Source organism: Microcebus murinus, chromosome 14 (assembly GCF_040939455.1).
Source record: "Microcebus murinus isolate Inina chromosome 14, M.murinus_Inina_mat1.0, whole genome shotgun sequence".
Taxonomy (NCBI): Eukaryota; Metazoa; Chordata; class Mammalia; order Primates; family Cheirogaleidae; genus Microcebus; species Microcebus murinus.
Genome location: NC_134117.1, coordinates 50,951,284 through 50,972,484, shown reverse-complemented (window position 1 = coordinate 50,972,484; position 21,201 = coordinate 50,951,284). Strand labels below are relative to the sequence as shown.

The window sequence follows — 21,201 nt, the reverse complement described above, 5'->3', positions numbered from 1 at the left end:
TTTGTTGCCCAGGCTAGAGTGAGTGCCGTGGCGTCAGCCTAGCTCACAGCAACCTCAAACTCCTGGGCTCAAGCGATCCTCCTGCCTCAGCCTCCCAAGTAGCTGGGACTACAGGCATGCGCCACCATGCCCGACTAATTTTTTCTATATATTTTTAGTTGGCCAATTAATTTCTTTCTATTTTTAGTAGAGGCAGGGTCTCGCTCTTGCTGGTTTCGAAATCCTGACGTCGAGCAATCCGCCCGCCTTGGCCTCCCAGAGAGCTAGGATTACAGGCGTGAGCCACCACGTCCGGCCAGATTCTTTATTAATTAGAAAAAAGAAGTAGAGACAATGTTCCTCTTGTTGGCAGTGCTCAAAATTCTGATGACCAGCAGGTAGTATTTCAGCTTCAGAACTGAGTCACATGCCAGTGCAAGTTACTGAAAGGGGCTGAATTCTCCAAGAGAACACGCTATACTCTTCACTCTGCCTTGCTTTAGAGCAAACCTTAGCAAAGAAACTGGATGTGTCTTAGCGCTTCTTATCCTCTCCCGACAGCAAAGCTTTATACATAAGGTGACCATATGTCTGGATTCATCTAGGACAGTCCTGGTTTAACCTCTTTTCCTGGCATCATTATTAATAGCACTCACTTTCACTCTCAGAAATGTCCTGATTTGAATGATAAATTATATTGCCACCATAAATAAATATTGACTCAGAATTTTCTTGTTTCTAAAAGGAGAAAGAAGATCAAATGGGGAGCAATTTCTCTACTTATAGGAACCTGAGTCATAGAGATACTACATGATTTGCCTTAAGTCCCATAGTCTATTTTTCTCTTCACAAAGCAGTTAATTATTTTTTAAGAAAGAAACTGCAACAAAATATATTAAAATCATATATGCATAAAGTCATCAATGCTTCCAAGCTCTGCTGTTTAGGAGACTCTACTCTTGAATGAGCAACCGTGGGAAGACCCACACGAGAGATCGCAGTGCTTCAGGGCCACCAGTTTCATGTTCTTTGGAAATATTTGTTGCTTCTGAGACACAGAGGGTGATATGCTGCACATGAGATCCATTAAAAATGAAAAGATTCTGCATTTACAGACCACCAGGAAAGTCAGCATCAACAGCAACAAAGCTGAACCAGAGATTCTCCAGCTCTTTATTTTCCTTAAGTCTTGGAGTTTAAGACCTTTCTCCTTCCCTTCATTAACATTTCTGACACTATACATGGAAAAAGTTATTTCACAAAATAGAGATCCATTCCCAGGGCCATTACCGCTGTCAGATCCTATATATTGTGCAATCTTTGGTTTCATGCATGAAAAAAACTCTTGTCTTGAGGTAAACAAAAAACAGAAGTATTAGCCACTTGGCACAGTCATTTTCTTTCCCTCTTTTTTTTTTTTTTTTTTTTTTTTGAGACAGAGTCTCACTTTGTTGTCCAGGCTAGAGTGAGTGCCGTGGCGTCAGCCTAGCTCACAGCAACCTCAAACTCCTGGGCTCGAGTGATCCTTCTGCCTCAGCCTCCCGAGTAGCTGGGACTACAGGCATGCGCCACTATGCCCGGCTAATTTTTTTTTTTTTTATATATATATCAGTTGGCCAATTAATTTCTTTCTGTTTATAGTAGAGACGGGGTCTCGCTCTTGCTCAGGCTGGTTTTGAACTCCTGACCTTGAGCAATCCGCCCGCCTCGGCCTCCCAAGAGCTAGGATTACAGGCGTGAGCCACAGCGCCCGGCCTCCCTCTTTTTTTTTTTTTAGAATTGAGTGTTTAAGCTGAGAGAATAAAGTAATGTAATTAAAATTTAATTAAACCTTCTCATTTCTTCATAGATGAAAGATTCAGTTCAGAGCAAACAAATATTAAAAGAAAAAGAAAAAAAGAAAAATTCAGCAATCAAGAGAAGCAGAAATATCTTTGTTAAATTTTTCTTAGAAAAATATATACAATTAGCACAATTTCTGCTGGTGTTGGCTTTCCTGGTGGTCTGAAAATACAGAACCTTTTCATTTCTAGTAGATCTCATGGGCAGCATATCACCCTCTGTGTCCCAGAAGCAACACACATTTCCAAAGAACATGAAACCAGTGGCCCTGAAGCACTGCGATCTCTTATGTGGGTCTTCCCTTGGTTACTCATTCAAGAGTAGATTCTCCTGAACAGCAGAGTTTGGCAGCCCTGATTCCATTTGATGGATCTCACACTTGGCAGGTTGCATTCTGTGGCTGTTACAAAGAGTGCTCTGTGGTTTTCAGAACGTGTTTTCAGCCTGAATAAATTTTAATCTGATGGTGTTATAGAAATATTTTATTGTGGCTATGGAAATAGAACAGGTAGTGCATGTAAAGTATGTATCTTAGAAAGAAAAAGATGACAAAGAGGTGCCAGGCAGTCATTTGGTATTGAATAGTTCTTATTTTCCCTTACTTCCCATTGAATAAAAACTAAGATCCAGTCTTCTCCTTTAAGTTAAGACTTCCCATGACATGTTTGTTAGCCCTTACCATTCAATGCAATATATTAGATTATAAAGCCCCACAAAACTTAAACAAAATGATATATAAGATACAGTGTCAAATTTTTATTTTGATTGTCTAAAATTCTGGAAGAATTCATTTGAGAATAAATTTTTGTGTGAACAAGGTCCCCCCCCCCCATAAAAAACTCTCTATCTTGTTTCAAAAGAGATTTAAAACAGCTGTTTGGATTAATTTATTCATTACATCAAGGCAAGGTGTTCATTTCATTACTCAGTGAACTTTCATTGAGTCTTCTGTGTGTCTACTATGCTAGGTTTTGTGGAGATACAAGTATACCTGAGAGTGTATTACCTATTGAAGGCTGAACAATTTAGTGAGGCACACTTTCATATAACACAAACAACCAGGGGTTATGTACAAATAATATATAGAACTTATTTATCATTTTCTAATATAGATATAAAGTGCAATGAAAGAGTAAAAGAAAGATTCATTGCAAAGCGTACTAGTTCTAAAATCTTGAGTAACTCCTCTAATCTAAAGTAACAGCCTGTCATAAATTGTTATAAACTCAGCTGCTCATTTCTTGTCGCTATGAGGATTTCTGAAATCAGGATTACACCCAAGATTTCTTTCCGTAGCTTTGTCAACTCTCTCTGGTTACCTTAAAATAGCTTCCCTTTTGCCATGACTTAATTTAAGCATATGGGCTCTGTGGACAGACAGACTCAGGTCCTAATCCTGGCCCTACCACTCATTATCTGTGTGGCTTTAGGTAGGTTCTAGACTTTTCTGACCCTGATTCCTTCATGAGTAAAATAGTAATAATAATATCTCTTAACATTGTGTGAGAATTGATAAATAAATCACCCCAAACATACAAGTGATCAATAAGTACTATATTTTTTAGTTTCTGAACGACAAAAGTTAATTTCAATATTTGTTCAAATGAATATCAGAGTCTCAGAATTATAAAGACTACAAAAGAATATATTAGGGATTTTGAATTTTTGAGATCAAATGTCAGACAAATGCAACATGACCAATTTGGGATACTGTATTGAGTACTTTTTTGTTGTTGTTGTTGAGACAGAGTCTTGCTCTATTGCCCAGGCTAGATTGAGTGATGTGGTGTCAGCCTAGCTCACAGCAATCTCAAACTCCTGGGCTCAAGCAATCCTTCTGCCTCAGCCTCCCAAGAAGCTGGGACTACAGGCATGCACCACCATGCCCAGCTAATTTTTTCTATGTTTTTAGTTGGCCAATTAATTTGTTTCTATTTATAGTAGAGACAGGGTCTTGCTCTTGCTCAGTCTGGTTTCTAACTCCTGACCTTGAGCCATCCTCCCGCCTCAGCCTCCCAGAGTGCTAGGATTACAGGTGTGAGCCACCATGCCTGGCCTGTATTGAGTACTTTTGAAAGCAGTTTTGGCAGTGACAATTTCGGGCAGTGTGTGCTGGAGCCAGCTCTCACGGACTCTGAAGAACTGATAGCGTGCATCTCCTCCGACCTACCCATTCAATGACTTTCTCTTGGTAGCCTGAGAAATTCCTCATGGTGGGAGGAAACTGGCAAATGCTAAACGTCAGGCCCTTGTTGGTTGTTAAACATTTGCCAGCGCATCACAGCTTAGGATAACCAGTTCTTAGTAAACATGCTGTGGTTTTAGTAGTGGTTGCTGTGCTGGCTGCACACTAGAACTGCCGGAGACAAACCAAGCTCACTGATGTAGGCACCACAGCCCACAGAGTAAATTGGCCTGGGAAAGGATCCAGGCATAGCTATTATTATCTTTTCAAATGTAGGTCAGTTGTTTTCAAACTTCATTGGGTCTCAGAATCCTCTGGAAGGCTTGTTCAAACACAGATTTCTGGGCCCACCCCCAGAGCTTCTCATTCAGTAGCCTTAGGGATGGGGCCTAAGAATCTGCATTTCTGTCAAGCTCCCAGGTGAGGCCAATGTTGCTGGCTACCACAAGGCCCCAGGTGACTCTCATCTGCATCCAAGATTAAGAACCACTGTTCTAAAGAAACACTTGCCCCCAGAGCACAGGCTTTCCCAGTATATTCTGATTTTTGTCTAACACTTTGTTCACTTTTAAATGTTAATTATTGTTTTTGCCTGGGTGAGGCAGGTGGCGAGTGGGAAGAGTTGAAACTCAGGTTATCTCTCTAACTCTAAACCAGTGGTTTCCAAACTGGATGCACATTAATCTGTGAAGAGATTCTGATTCAATTGAGATGGAGAACATAAATCTTTTTAAAAAGCTCTACATTGTATTCTAGAGTGTAGCCAGGAAGAAGACTCGCTGCTCTAAACAGCTTGATATTCAAGCTGAAAATTTCAAAGTCGGCTTATCTGGGCTTTGATGATATGATGTTTAAAAAGGACAGCTTCCCTTTCTGTTGCAATTTTAAGATTTACATTATCTCTGTTTTCCATATGCATGGCAAATTGAAGGAATAAGCAGAAAATTGTATCCTCAAGACTGAGTCGATATTTTTTAATGCAAAATCTGTGAGGCTAATATCAGTGAGGTTAAAACTAGTAAGTAAAGGTTGTAGGCTTCACAAAGGGTGTGTGCGTGAGAGAGAGACAGAGCATACACATGTATATTCGTACCTATACTATGTAAATAAAACCATATATACAATTAAAAGAAAACTTAAGGAAGGCAAAGAATATTAAAGAATTATGTAGTGCTGAGGACTGGATTTTTAGAGAGTGTCACTACATAATCTAGCAGAAAGAATTTTTATATGAATTGGAAGTCTCATTTGGCAGACACTGCTGTCTACTTAATTCTCACTTTGTAAAAGAACCTGATTTTATTCATGGGGGAAATATGTGCAGCTAAAGACTACATTTCCCAGCCTCTTTTGTGACTAGCATCCCATATGACTCAATTCTGGCCAAAGTGACATAAGCAAAAGATTTTGGGTGAGACATCTAAGAAGGCTCCTTAAAAGGGATTCTGGCTTGAAGCTCTGACTCGAAGGAGAAGGGGGCATGGGCAATATATGTTACCTTAACATTTGTATTCCCATAATATGCTAAAATAAAAAAATAAAAAGAAGAAAGGAAGGAAGGAAGGAAGGAAGGAAGGAAGGAAGGAAGGAAGGAAGGAAGGAAGGAAGGAAGGAAGAAAGAAAGAAAGAAAGAAAGAAAGAAAGAAAGAAAGAAAGAAAGAAAGAAAGAAAGAAAGAAAGAAAGAAAGAAAGGAAGGAAGGGATTCTGACATCAAGAGTGTGACTTCTGCCTATTTGCCCTTCCTGCTGCCTGGAATACAGATGTGATGACTAGACCACATCAGCCAGCTTGGTCCACGAGGGGACCCGGAGAAGAGGCTAGTGTTTGGGATGGCAGAACAGAGACACAAGACGGAAGGAGACTGGGTTCTTAATGACCACAGAACCACCATAACAGCCCCAGACTCCTTGTCTACTCCCTGCATATGAGAGAAAATGAACCCTCAAGTATCTGTTAGTTTGGGTTTTCTGTAATATGAAGCTCTACTTAATCTGAATTGACATACTTATTAGCCCTTCAAACAGTCCATGGGTAAGAGAAAGCCCTACAAAGGAGGCAATTCCCAAGGAGGTAGTTTAGGGTTACCTGTGCCCCACAACTCCCTTCTCTGAGCACTTCCCCCAGCCACAGTTCCTGATTTGGTCCATGTGACTCTTCTTCCTTCCAACCATGAATCCTCTGCACAGCTGTGTATATGGGGGAGGGCGGGAAGATGGGGTTACCTGACCAGGCTGGACCAATTGGAATTTAGAATCCAGCTGCTGAGAACAATCTATAGTCAGCAGTGGCACTTGACACTGATCACGATGCAGAATGGGGACATGGCCACTTATGAACTGATACATCTTCAAAGAGAGAAGAATGGAGAAGATTGCGAAGAGGAAACGGGGAGATGCTCAGGCAGAGAGAGGGTGAGCCAGCCCTGCGAGCTCCAGCAGACAGGCTGGACTGACCGTGTGATCCCTGAGTGACAGGTGGTAATTCCCTTTTTCGGTCCCACCATTTTTAAGAAGGTCAGACTCAAGAGAAGTTCACAGGTACTCTTGGTTATCCATCTTACAATAATTTTTACTCACAGTTTGGGTTTGGCCAGAACCGGAGGGGGCTCTTTGACAGGTGAAGAAGGCTCCGAGATCTTTGCTGCCTGTCCGTTGAACCTCTCCAGGAAAGAGGTGGGCCTGTTCTGGTTGGCGGCTGCCACTCCACCCTCAGAGGACGCTTCGCTTCCTTTGTCATCTTCAGGCAGGTTGAAGTGCACACGAAGTCCAGCTCTGGAGCTGGACCGGGGCTCGTTGTGGTTCACCAGAACCCCCTCGAGTTTGGGTTTGGGGGGTTGTTCCACAGGAGGCTCTGGGTTTGGGGGGGATGGCTGTTGCTCAATAACAGCCAGGTTAGTGGTAGAGTTGGCGGAGTGCAGAGACCCATTACTGCTGAGGTCTTCATTTCCTGCAAGGACACGCACAGGACCTGAGCTGTTAGCCTTACCCAGCAAGACTGAGATGGGATTGTAACCCCTGGGTGGGACATTTATAGAAATGGGAAAATACTCAAACCAGGTGGGTGCATGAATGGGAAAATGCTTGTCAAAACCAGATTATAATCTGTGGTATTAAAGAATGGAGAGGATGCCAGAAAAAAACGGAATTAAATATCTAAGTATTCTTTTGGAAATAATTTTAGAAGTTTATATAAGACCGAGGAGATGTTTTCTTAGGAAGTGTAACGATGATAGCAGGATAACTGGGGTAGAGGAGGTGGTGGCTCCAAGTGCAATAAGAAATTAAAAATTGGACATAATTCAAAAACATTTTCCTCAGTTGATTCGAATCTTTTTAGGAGAGCCAACTAGCTTCATATGAAAAGCAGTAAGGAAGGGTAGGTAACATAAACTCTGCATACTCACATTCGAAGTCACGGGCTAAATTGTTCTGGCATTTAGAGAGCCCTTACCTCTCACATCCAGCCGTGCGATGCTCGACACTGTGCCGTATTTGTTGCTTGCAGTACACGTGAAGCATCCAGAGTCTTCTGGAAACACTTCAGCAATGACCAAAGTGCAAATCTCCTCTGTATGCCAGTAAAACAGAATGGTTACTGACTTAATTGTGAAAATGAAATTATGGAATTTACTGATATCAAATGATGATTCTACAAAAGTCAATAGAAAAGGATGACTATATGAATTCTACAAAAACAATTAGTCAAAACAATTATTTGATCGAATTGACTGATTAGCAGCCTAAATAAGTCAAGGGATATAGAACCAACAAATCCATGCAGACAGGCTAAGTACTGACAAAAGGGATTTTATAATAAGGTATTACATATTATGGATTCTCAGACTATTTTCTACTTTTATGTCATCAGTCCAGATGGCAAAAATAGAACTGAGTAATGATAAGCTAAAACATCACAAAAACAAATTAGGAGTCAAAGGAAAAAGAGGTCTATGTGAAATGAAAGGACTAAGAAAACATTTTCTAAACCCAGGTCTCTCACTATTTCCAAGGGGAACTTTTGCAGTGAGTTATTTTTAAACAAAAGACACAATTTAAAATTGGACATTAAATCAATATTTTGCCTAAGTAGTAGTAACAAGCTGACAGAGTAACTTGAAATTCCGAGGTGAAAGAAGAGTGAAATGCATTTCCACTTTGGTGATTCTTATGGATTACTCCAATGCATGGTATGGATGCCTACAAATAACTTCAGAGATAATTCACAGATGGAACTATGTGATTATAGACAGCCCGAAATTATTAAAGTTAGATATTCCTTTACAGCTAATGAAGAGGAGGTATAAGATAATAGCATAAACCTCTAATTATCACTCAGTAGACATGACATTAAAAACAAAATTATTAAAACATAGTTGTGGCCGGGCGCTGTGGCTCACGCCTGTAATCCTAGCTCTTGGGAGGCCGAGGCGGGCGGATTGCTCAAGGTCAGGAGTTCAAAACCAGCCTGAGCAAGAGCGAGACCCCGTCTCTACTATAAATAGAAAGAAATTAATTGGCCAACTGATATATATATAAAAAAAATTAGCCGGGCATGGTGGCACATGCCTGTAGTCCCAGCTACTCGGGAGGCTGAGGCAGGAGGATCGCTTGAGCCCAGGAGTTTGAGGTTGCTGTGAGCTAGGCTGACGCCACGGCACTCACTCTAGCCTGGACAACAAAGTGAGACTTTGTCTCAAAAAAAAAAACAAAAACAAAACATAGTTGTATTAGGAGAAACTTGGCATCTCAGTGCTTCATGATAACGGAATTGAAATAACTAGATCACCTCTAGGAAAACTGGCCAGGAGGCCGTGGTAGACAGTAGTGAGTACTGCTATGGTTTAAATATGTCCTCCAAAGCTCATGTGTTGAAAACAATTCCCAATGCAGCAGTGTTGGGATGTGAGGCCTAAAGGGAAATGTTTAGGTCATGAGACCTCTGCCCTAATGAATGGATGAATGTCATTATCGTGGGAGTGGTTTTGTTGTAAAATCAAGTTTGACCCTCTCTTGCGTGCACTCTCTTGCCCTTCTGCCTTCCATCATGGGATGATGCAGCATGAAGGCCCTCACTAGATGTGGGCCCCTTGATCTTGGACTTCTCAGCCTCCAGAACTGTAAGAAATAAGTCTCTGTTCTTTATAAAATTACCCAGTCTCAGATATTCTTTATAGCAATACAAAATCAACTAAGACAAGTACCTACTCAATAACCCTTCATCCTCCTTCCTCTTTGTTGATAGGACCCTGGCTTTGTCTACCCTCCTTAGAGTGGTCATATGCTTCAAAGAAAGCTGGCCCAGCTCAGCCTCAGGTGGTGAATCATAATTGGTCTAAGCCAGTAAAGCTAATTCTATTGGTGTTAAGTGATGGCATGTGATGTATAATTTTGGTTACTGTGATATTAGGGAAAATCTACTGGAAAGTTTCTGGGAAAGTTTTCCTTGCTCTTTAAAGGGGACAGAAAATAGTGTTATTCTCTATTTTTGCCTCTGGATCTTGTCATCTGCGAGTGAGACTTGGAACTGTGGCAGCCATCATGGGTTCATGGGTACAACCAGCCTAAGATGGCAGAACAGAAAAATGGAAAAAAGGCATGGTTTCTGATGATCTCTGAGCTAGAGTAACCAATCTCAGGACTGCCATTTCTTAGGGAGTCTTGTTACATTTTTCTCATTGCTTAAGCCACTTTTAGTTTAACACATAAAGAAGTTCTTTATTTGTTAACCAGAGAATCCTAAATAATGTAGAGGCAAAGTTTGGTTTTGGTGCCTCTCTGACCTTTTTCTGAGCTCCTGGCCTATGTCTCCTCTCTGTTCCCCTTCACAAACATTCATACTCTCATAATTCATCAACCTGCTCTCAGAAAACGATGTAATAAATTCATTCACATTACACTGTATCTGCCTAAGATAAAGTATTGTGTCTCTGAAAGGCACTTGCATTATATAAGGTGGAAGGAAGAATTATCTAGCTGTGGAATGTTAGACCATGGAACTGGGAAGGGCAGCACTTGTTTTGGGCAGAGTTCCCTTTTGGGTAACTCAGAAATTATTTTGTGTATGTGACTGTGACTCTAGTGAAAACACTTGCTTTGGATGAAAGGGGCAAAGGCCTAAAATATTTTCAAGTGGAAAAATACTACTCTACTATAAGCAATATGAGAGTAAGACCACTTCTGGTCTTTACAAGTACAGGGTTATGCAACATGGGTGTTCAATGTCTACTTCTGGAATGCCTTTCCATTCAGTCGTCTGAAGAGAGAATTATAATAATGAAATTCCAAACCATCTTTCTCATGCAGGGTTTATAATACAATTTGATTTTTCAGGCTGGTACTAGAGAGGGCATTCAGAGGTTTATGCTCTGGTTTGTCAGTGACTTCTCTTTTCTAGCAGTAAGAGCTTCACCTATTGCCACTTCTATCTATCTCATCTTAGTATCCTCCCAACCAAATCTAATAGCACCACAAAATTTTACCGAATCTCTACAAATCTCAAAATCTGATGCATAAGGTTTGAGACATCCAGGTGTGGAATTGGAATTGATCTAGCATCATAGAAATTGTTCCGCTCTGTTTTACGAGGGCTTGAGTGGGAAGGAAAGGACAGAGGAAACATATTCCTAAGAAACAATTCTCAGTAATTGAGAACTAACTGCACTCATGGTAGGTATTAAATATATATTCCAAATTTGCTCATGCTCCCCTCCCTTTCTTCTCCTACAATAAAAGCTAGAGTTCATTTGGATCTTTTTTCCTAAAATTTCATTTTCCCCTTGATCTCAGTGTAATTTAAATATGCTTTCTTATACATAGATATATCTCAAATCACTCATTACATACTAATAAATTAAAGTTGAAATAATCTTTACCTGGCTCTGCCATGGATCGAGGTTCTAAAAAAAAAAAAAGAAGATTCTGAGCATTTATTTTACTGAGAGGCCACATTTTCACCAAAAGCTTCCTAGAGAATTTCATAGTCTCTTGAATATCAGGAGTGATTTGATAAGGTTAATCTCACAATGTTAAGGAAAATGACATAAGCACCAATGACCTCAACAGGGATAGGATGGCTATTACAGAAAGCAGCAAAAGAGCAACTCGCTAAACAATGTTGCTGCATCTTGCAACACACCTGGGTTCCATGTGGGGTACATAAACCTTAGGAGAGGAAAAGTTCCTGAGTTAGCTGGGATTCAGAAATGACTTGCTTTTATTGGTACTCATTCAGCCTTACCTGACAAAAAAGTTTGAGAGATCATTCTTGGCTTCGGGATCTCATATCCTAATAAAATATAGAATATACCTCCTGCTCTAAGGTTTCTAAGATCAAGCTCCTCAGGATAGATAAGAATTTCCTCGAGAGCAGGGTCTTTATCTTAAAATTCCTTGGCATTCCCAAAAGTGCCCACCGTGGTGCTGATTGTAGGTGTTCAATTAATGTTTATTGAGTTGCAGGCACTCAGTAAGTAGTTGTTGAACTTAGTTACAATCTTCTACACTGATAGAACTGTTGAAGTTGTTTTTCTCTCTCAGTTTAAATGGTGTTCAGAATATTGGTTGTTGTGACTGCTGATAAAATTTGTCAGTAGTTCTGATTCATATATCACAGTGATCAAAGTACTACTATTTTGTGATAGGCAGAAAAAATTAATGAAAAGCAAATAACTCATCACAAAAAATAAGTATGTGACACAATGTATATGTTCATTAGCTCAATTTAGCCATTTCACAATGTATACATATTTCAAAACATCATATTATACAGGATAAATTATGAAATTTTTATTAGTCAATTTAAAAATAAAAAGAAGGCCATGCGCGGTGGCTCACACCTGTAATCCTATCACTCTGGGAAGCCGAGGCTGGCGGATCATTTGAGTTCTGGAGTTCAAGACCAGCCTGAGCAAGAGCAAGACCCTGTCTCTACCAAAAACAGAAAAAATTAGCCGGGCATGGTGGCGCATGCCTGTAGTCCCAGCTACTTGGGAGGCTAAGGCAGAAGGATTGCTTGAACCCAGAAGTTTGAGGTTGCTGTGAGTTAGGCTGATGCCACAGCACTCTAGCTGGGGCAACAGATTGAGACTCTGTCTCAAAAAAAAAAAAGAAAAAGAAAAAAGAAAAAAAGAAAAGAAAGAAATTAACAAAAGTAATAGATGTAAAAAATTGACTCTAGACTCACTGTCCAGAGACTGCTGACATCTTACTAAATTTTCTTCTCAAGTTATGCCATAATAGATTGTTCTATATAGTTCACAAAAGCTTATTTTTAAAAAGAAAATAAGTTGCTCTGTATTTTACGGCTGAAATGGGCCAAGGAGAAAGCACTGCATGACAAGGTGAAAGTGCTGTGTGATAAGAAAAGAAGAATTAACCACTGGAATATATACAAAATTCTTACAATTAAAAAGAACATCCTCAAACTTTTTAAATGGAAAAACAAAAAAGAAAAAAAAAAAAAAAAAAAAAAAGAACAAAAAACCCAACGTAAATTAAAGAAATACAAAGACCTAAATAAATGTGAAAAAAAAGTTCCATCCCAGATTTAATTGGTGAAGGGCAGATTAAAACAAATGTTCTCATATTTGGCCTATAAAATTAGTGAAAAAATTAAAAAATGGTTAACCATCCATTGTTGGGAAAGCTGTGAGACAAAGGCATTCCCATATATTGCTGGTTGTAGTAGAATATACCCAGGACAACATGCGTCCTAGTTCAACTGGGACAAACCTAGTTTATGCCTGGGATCCCTGCCTAATTATTAATAGCATTCTCTTTCATTCCCCCTAAGTGTCTCAGTTTGGCTGATTAATTGTGTGATCATTCTAAATTTAGCTCAACCTTTTAGGATGGCATTTGAGCAATATATTTTAAAAGCCTAAAAAAAATGTGAATTTACAGTAGAATTCCAGTACTAGAAGTTTATTCTAAGGCAAAAACTGTAGATATTCACAAAGATTTGCTCGGTCAGCATGCATTGAAGCGTAGTTTATAATAGCAAAAATTTCTGAACAATCTAAATGTTTGACAATAGAAGATTAAATAAATATGAAATTGATATTATTGATTTATTTTTAAAAGTAAGAAAACTCTATATTTATTCACGTGGAAAGATGTTCATGAGATGTTGGGTAAAAGATCAATTCACCAAAAAGAATATGATGTTTTTATTTTTTAAAAATGCATGGAAAACTCTTGGTGAATATACACCAAAATATTAACAGAGTTTGGTTTGGAGGAGTATGATTACAGGTGGTTTTTATTTTATTCTTTTTGATTATATTTTAATTATTTATTTAAAAGTTAAAAAGAAAAATAAATATATACAATAAAAAAAATAAATTATCAGAAAATAATTTTAAAGTATCAACTTACTTTTTTGTAAAATCCTAAAATCTGGAGAATCTTCTATTAAAGTCCCTTCTCTATACCATTCAACTTTAGGAGATGGAGCTCCTTTTACTCTGCATTCAAAGACAACCAGCTGACCCTCAGAAGCTGACAAATTTTGTAGCATCTATAATAAGAAGAATATTGTTAGAATCAAAATGTATGCATTTTTGGAACCTAGCTCCAGTGCTGAATTTTAGAAAAAGACATCATCTCCTCCATATCTGGATTTTTCTCCAAATCTGCATCTCTGGCAGCTTCAGTTCTGTGGATGTGCATTGTGTCTACTTTTGAAGAGAGAATCATCTGAGCCCATATATAGCTTTTCCTCACTATCTTTTTCCTTTACCTCTCTGTTATCAGGCTAAGTAAATTGATTAAATATTAAGCATAACATTTTGAGTAAAGTAGTGACTTTACAGTACAGCAACTGTCTTCCTAAATGCCCAAATTGAGTTTGGTTTCCAGAAATAATAATTATCATTTAAAAATCTGCAGTATCTACAAGACATATGCAACATGAGAGTAATGTATTAGTCCACAAAAGAACATGGCTGTTCATGATGTGGAACAGCTCCGTGGTCCATCTCATCGATTTTGTCTCTCTTCCTGGCTTTGCCTTGTTTACATTCTGGAGTCCTGGAATTTGATTTTTTTTTTTTTTTTGCTGTTTTGTTTTCCTTGTGTTGGCATTTGCAGTGTAGCCTCAATGATCTGTTGAGGCATATAAACAATGGCAATATTTATAAAATCATAGTCACATTTGGAAGCTTATGTATGTCATTGTAAGATATGTTATCATTTTGTGAAGGAATCATTAAATACTTTTCTATACTTCCACAATATAAGATTTACAAAAACCACTTTGAGTTGTAAAATATCATTGTATATTATGGTAGACTGTACAGGAGAATGAAATGCATGTTTTTCTTTCACAACTAGTTTCTCATTCATTGTGATTTGTGAGCTTAAAACCACAAGCACTTTTCTGTAGTTGGTACTTCGTTTGATTATGAAATGTTTCTTTCACATGTGTATGGGCATATTTTTGTTTTCCATTTCGGCCCAAAGACCGTAAAAATAAAAAGGTTACGATTAAACTTCCTCCACAAACTCATAAGTAATACATGCTGCAAGGCTTTCTATTATTACAACGTTGGGACCTGCATTTAGGAAATACTGGCGCTTGCTTCAGAGAAGAGGAAAGTCAGTAGTTTTTTATGCTTTTGTCATTTACTCTCATAAATATTTTGTGATATTTTACCGCTCTTTTCTGAACAAATTACAATATTTTGTGCTTGGCCCTATCATATTTATATTAATAGCATTTGTCTAAGGAATACACGAGTGGGGATAACCACATGGCTTTCAAAGACACTTTTACTTCAGAGGAGTGTGTAAATTGATATCGTGACAGCCAGGGGGCACTGTAGTTCAATGTTAGTGTTCTGTTCTTTTTGCATCCCCAAATGTAATTGCTGTAGTAGTAATTCAGGATTGGATTAGCACAGAGTGGTTTCTGAATTAATAAAGAGCTTTTTGATAAAAAGTCTTGTTATTCCTTGTCTACCCCAAACAACATCTACTGGTGACAAGAATAGAAAGCAGGAAGCATCAATGAGTCATGGGTGTTCCTGGCAAACTGGTGAATATGTTCTCCACTCTGACCTCTAAGCAAATTCTGTGACTAAATGGCAGCTTTGGGGCCTATTTAAAACTTTAATGGCAGCCAGACATTTCCTTGGAATTCATACATAATGGTGTTTTTATTCCTTCTTGAGGCAAACAAATTAGAGAACCAAACCAAACCAAACAAACAAAGGTGGTGGTGACAGCATGAGGGATTGAATGAATGAAATATGACACACTTATAAAATGGATATGAACAGAATGAGGTCAATCTACACACTCTTACACAGCTTGTAGTTCAGTTCGGATATATGAGCCAATTCTCAATCTGTAGAGGTTACACCAAAGCCCTGCTTGCAAAAAGACTTCCTTGAGAGAATATGTTGCTCACAAATTAGCCCAACCTTAGTTGGTTGTCACAATCCATTTGATATTGAAGGCCAAGACCTGCGTTCTATGTGACAGTCCAGCCGAGTTACCTGAGACACGACAGTGTATGGAATAGGTCTACCCATGTCTGAGATAGGAGATGGAAACTCATTCCAGAGTGGCACAACATCAAAACTCAGTACAGGAGGTGCCAACGGTCATCTCACAAGCCACTTAGAAAAAAATTGTTGAAAATCATAGTTATAAGGATGATGATAGTTGTTATTGCTGAAAACTGTGTTTTTCTACAAAGTTTCATGAGGAAGTCCCATGAGAAAGGCTCACATTGCTACATGTCAGAATCCAAACCAGTTACACCATTAGAACATAACATAGATGACACGATGTTCGTCACAGCAGTAGGTCTTAGGCTATTTGTTACCAGTGGCATGGTGTGTACAGACTTGACCATATTCATCTCAACTTCCCTGAAGATGAATATGATAAATGAAACAGTCTCCAGCCAGCAAAGATTAAGTTTAGTCTTTACTAGGAGTTATGGATATAGACTAAGGTCTACAACCTTCTGAGGTATACAATACTGAAAGTGCAAACCTATCTTGTGTGTCATCACTATACTGATCATCTGGGAGGATATTTTTTGTATGATGATGTGACACATACATCCTTGAGAAGCATGTCTTTCATGGCCATTGGACATTGGCTTTTTTTCCTCTATTCTTTCTAAAGACACTCTGAAGCCACAGAGTGATGGAAATAATAACTCCTTCTTAGCTGAAATGGAAATTATATACCACAAAATAAAGATTAATATGTGCCTGCTTTATGCCACGCACTGTGCTGGGTGCTATAAATGTGAGTTGAAAGGATATAGTTTCTGCTTAGCCCACAAATATAATGCAGGGACATCCTTGAGAAAGAGCATCTTCCTTATTAGTTAAAAGATGTCAGCTAAAAGGTTCATTTTGTCATTTTATTTGTTTTCAAATCCTGTTGGTATTTTTGTGCTTTGGGAGATGCTGCAAGTGAACCTGTACAGCACTTTAGTCTGGAATTGGATCAGAGTAGTTTTTACTGATAAAGAACTGTTTGATCGGCCGGGCGCTGTGGCTCACGCCTGTAATCCTAGCTCTTGGGAGGCCGAGGCGGGCGGATTGCTCAAGGTCAGGAGTTCAAAACCAGCCTGAGCAAGAGCGAGACCCCGTCTCTACTATAAATAGAAAGAAATTAATTGGCCAACTGATATATATATAAAAAATTAGCCGGGCACGGTGGCGCATGCCTGTAGTCCCAGCTACTTGGGAGGCTGAGGCAGAAGGATCACTCGAGCCCAGGAGTTTGAGGTTGCTGTGAGCTAGGCTGACGCCACGGCACTCACTCTAGCCTGGGCAACAAAACGAGACTCTGTCTCAAAAAAAAAAAAAAAAAAAAAAGAACTGTTTGATCAAAGGCCCTTTTGCCCCTGGATTGTCACAGGTGCCTTGTGCAATAGTTGAGTCAGAAAAGTCTCTGGAATCAAAGGGTTGGGGAGAGTTGCCCACGAACTCTTCAGAAATCTGGATCCAGCTACTGGCCCAGTTATTTCAGGGTTTCCTGCCTTTGCTGTTATATAACGAAATGCTCTTCTTCAAATTCTCACTTCCCCTGCCCCCTTGCACTCTTCAAATTACTGCTGAAGCAGCTGGAGCCAGGGCTGCTGCAGCCTTGAACGCCCGCCAGAGCAGCTGCTGTTGGAGTGGGGGCAGCGGTAGAGTAAGATTCTAATTTGATCATTTACCTCCCTTCGCACTCAAGAAGTGTGAGTGCTGTTTTGCCGGCACAAACGGAGTGAAAGTATTTTGAATACTGCATAGAGGATGGAGGAGAGTCTATCTCTCGTCACAGTTAAAAAGCATTTTTAAACATAAGGTATCTCCTATGAATAGAGCAATGAACTAATGCATGGAATCCCATAGTCTTCTCTCAAACTCTACCACTGGGCAACTCTCCTTTTCATTTTAACCTTTTTAAAAAAGAAAAAAAAGTACTTCCTTATCACTGAAGGAGAAAAAAAAGAGTTAAATAAAACTCTGCTCTCTAATCGTTACTTCAAAAAAAATGGCTTCTTGCCATGATTGGCAAAGAAATGCTTTGTTGGGCAGTATAGAGAGTGAATCATAGAGGTTGGAATGCCAGAAGTCCCTAAATAAGTAAATAGAGCAGGAATAACCCGAACAAACATATGCAAATGATCCGTTATCATAGCTCATAGCCACGTGATACCATCATCAGTGGCTCTGACTCAGAAATTTGCTAATGACACTGGCAGTGACTATGACCTCAATCCTGCCCTCACTGACGGAAACTAACGCAAGCACACCGTTGCTGATAAGTCTCTCTGGAATCTGAGCCACAGCCTATCCTCGTGCCTACGTCTGAACAATCCTGATCCCATTTATGGAGGCAAAAGCACACATCCAGAGGGCTGAAAAAGCCTCATCAGAGTTTGTGTCATTGTACTACAGACCGTTTTCCCACCGTGGAGCCAATACTTTTTAGAGATGTTATGTAACAAACAACATATGCTAATGATTAATTCATTTTCCTATTTTTATTTATCAAAGGCATATGTATCTGCTAATCAGAGCATTTAGTTAGAAGGAAGTAATCAGAGTCACCACACCAAAGCAGCTTAATATGATACTCTAATCAGCCCCCGTGAAAATTAAATGTAAAGAATAAAAGTTAAAGTCCTATTGGATTTTTTGTTTTTATTTTTTTATTTTTTTTTTTTGAGACAGAGTCTCACTCTGTTGCCCAAGCTAGAGTGAGTGTCCTGGCGTCAGCCTTGCTCACAGCAACCTCAGACTCCTGGGCTCAAGCAATCCTTCTGCCTCAGCCTCCCAAGTAGCTGGGACTACAGGCATGCGCCACCATGCCCAGTTAATTTTTTCTATATATATTAGTTGGCCAATTAATTTCTTTCTATTTATAGTAGAGATGGGGTCTCGCTCTTGCTCAGGCTGGTTTTGAACTCCTGACCTCAAGTGATCCGCCCACCTCTGCCTCCCAGAGTGCTAGGATTACAGGCGTGAGCCACCGCACCTGGCCGACTTTTTGAAATAATAAGAAGAACTTTATGGACTCTTATCCAGCTATTAGAGATAGACTGGGAGTGACAGAAAGGAAAACAGCTTTATTGTTGTGATAAATGTTGTACCGGTGGTGTGATCTGGATAATACAGATGCAGGGAAGTCAGAGCACCTAGGAATATTTGAAATTGAGTGGAGATAAGGACCTCTCTGATGTCACCTGTCTGGCTGGGCAGATAGTGTTGAGGAAGGGAAGAGAGGAGGAAATTTTAGTTGGGACTGGGTATAAACTATCTTGCGGTTTAGCTGCTTTGGAAGAGTCAGCACTGTCTCTAAAGTATGACAAATGGGTGTGATAAGTTAAAGCATCTGTGGTACTTAATCTCTGTTTCAAGGCTAGGTGACATACCAGTGACAATGGAGATAATAAGAAGTAGTTCTATTAGCCATGTTACACACGCACACACACACACACACACACACACACACACACACACACACAGGTCCACCTATAACTCCTCATCAAAGTCTTATATCCACCAAGGCACAGCATGTTGCTTTCCTACTTCAAGTCTCTGAAAATAATAGTAAAGGTAAAACCCCAAATTCAGGTTCTGAAATGAAGGTGAAAAATTGAAATCCATCTTGTTTCACAGAAGAATGTTTGCCTAACCGATACAGATATGGGTAAACATGGCTCATTCCGGACTCCATGCTGGACTTTGGAAAACCATCTTGCAGGAGCTGACTCAACAGAACTTGACTGACATGGATGCTATTGTGAAAGTTGTGGATTTCGCTGTTCCTTTAAGGAAGCTGTGGATTTAGCTTTCCTTTAAGGATCAGTACTCACCGGAAAAAAATTCATTTTTGCCATTTTGCTCAAAACCAAGTTCTGAGCTTCAGTACCATTGACACTTCGGGCTGGACAATTCTTTGTTGTGGGGGGCTGTCATCCCATGCATTGTAGGATTTTATCAGCCTCCTGGATGCCAGGAGCACCCCCCAATTATGACAACAAAAATGTCTCCAGACATTGCCAATGTTCTTTAGGGGACAAAATTAGCTATGATTGATAACCATTGCTCTAAATCTAAGCATATTTCTGAGAGGATAAAATCTCCTTGGGCCCAAGTTTTGCATTCATACAAATAATAAATAGTAAATCAAGGCATAGATTCCACCTATTTGGTCTTCATAATACCAAAAAATCCAACGTGACTCAATTTTTTCAGCTTTGAACTTATTGTCTTGGGCAACATATAAACGCCAGTCTATGTTACATAAGGGAAAGAACAATAGATTGAGAACTGGGAGAACTTGTTTCCAGTACTGACTCTGTCGATAACTAGTCCTGCAACATTGACTAAATGTCTTCATCTCTCTGACCCTCCCTTGGTTTTGTCATTTGTAAATGTACATGCTTGACTACATTTTCCAGTTCTAAATTCAAAGACTACGAGACTCAGATGCCAGGGAACTCTAGCCCAGGCAACAGAGCGAGACTCTGTCTCAAAAAAGAAAAAAAAAAAAAAGAAAGAGAGACTCAGATTTATATTCATAGTTGATCCCATGGAATAGGAAAAGAAAGCTCTTTGTCCTAGAGTGAGGCTTTATGTTAAGCCTCCTAAGACTGTTTAACCCAACCTCCTTGAGCACCAAAGACAGGTCTCTGCAATCTGATTCTTCTGAAAGTCCAGAGAAACCTTTGGAGTAATAAGTGGCCAGAAACTTATCACCTTACTTTTAGGTGTGGCTCCTGTGTTTAACAGCCATAGAACGGCCATAGAGGTCAGTGTGGTGAGTGAGGAAGACCCTTCTCTCATTACAAAAAATGTTATTAGAAATCTGGGACTTGAGGCTATACTGTACCAATTACCAAAAAAAACCAACCAAACAAACAAAAAAACCCTTAAACCCTATACTGCACTTATATGAGACCAAAGTTCTGAAATAAAATCAGTAAATCTTGAATCCTATAACTTTGTTTGGGTGCTGTGGTGTCTTTAAAGCCAGAACAGAAAGAAGTAATATATTGGTTACCTTTGTAAACACAGGAGCTGCAATGATAGGTTTTCCATCCAGTCCTTGCAAATAATTGGTAGGGCTCTGACACTGTTAGAAGGAAACCGACAATAGATTCATTGTCACTAAGATTATTAGATGCATCGAGAGATATAATAAATCTATAGAATTTGGTCTATGAAATTAATCCCAAACCAAAAGACTGATGATATTTTCTAAGTTTATGAATCACAGACTTCGAATTTTAGACTGAATTGATTATATTTCTTTCTAGGTCATGGTGGCTATAAAATATGTCCTCCCCATCTCTACCCTGCCCTTCACATACAGAACTATGTAATTAACCCTGAACTCCTGGGGCTACACAGATCGCAGTTTGAAAACCAGAGCATGAGAACTAAAACTTGGCATCTCTGTGTTACTAAATGCGTTAGATAAATTTTAAAAAGAGGTTGTAGATCAATATATTTAAATGTATTTATCATCAATAAATAGATATATGTTACAAATATATTTAGACAGTATTATTTCATATGATTTAAAGTCTATGCATACATATATATTCTTATATATGCATAGAAAATACCTGGAACTATCTTCTAGAAAGTGCTGCAAGGAGGTACCTCTGAGGAGTGGGGCATGGGAGTAGAACTTTGGCTAAAGTTTTTGCTTAATATGCTTTTGTATTT

The 21,201-nt window shown here is 39.2% G+C and overlaps 1 protein-coding gene across 4 annotated transcripts in view; it reads right to left on the bottom strand.

The window, feature by feature from the left end:
* The window catches only part of MYPN (myopalladin), an 87,811-nt gene that overhangs the window by 29,351 nt on the left and 37,259 nt on the right, over positions 1 to 21,201 (bottom strand). For all 4 annotated transcript variants that reach the window (XM_012762694.3, XM_076010032.1, XM_012762693.3 and 1 more), the window contains 5 exons: positions 20,531 to 20,602; positions 13,382 to 13,523; positions 10,879 to 10,902; positions 7,458 to 7,574; positions 6,584 to 6,953 (listed from right to left, as the gene is read on the bottom strand). In XM_012762694.3, coding sequence (XP_012618148.1) covers positions 6,584 to 6,953; positions 7,458 to 7,574; positions 10,879 to 10,902; positions 13,382 to 13,523; positions 20,531 to 20,602 — 725 coding nt within the window. The remainder of the gene's footprint in view (positions 1 to 6,583; positions 6,954 to 7,457; positions 7,575 to 10,878; positions 10,903 to 13,381; positions 13,524 to 20,530; positions 20,603 to 21,201) is intronic.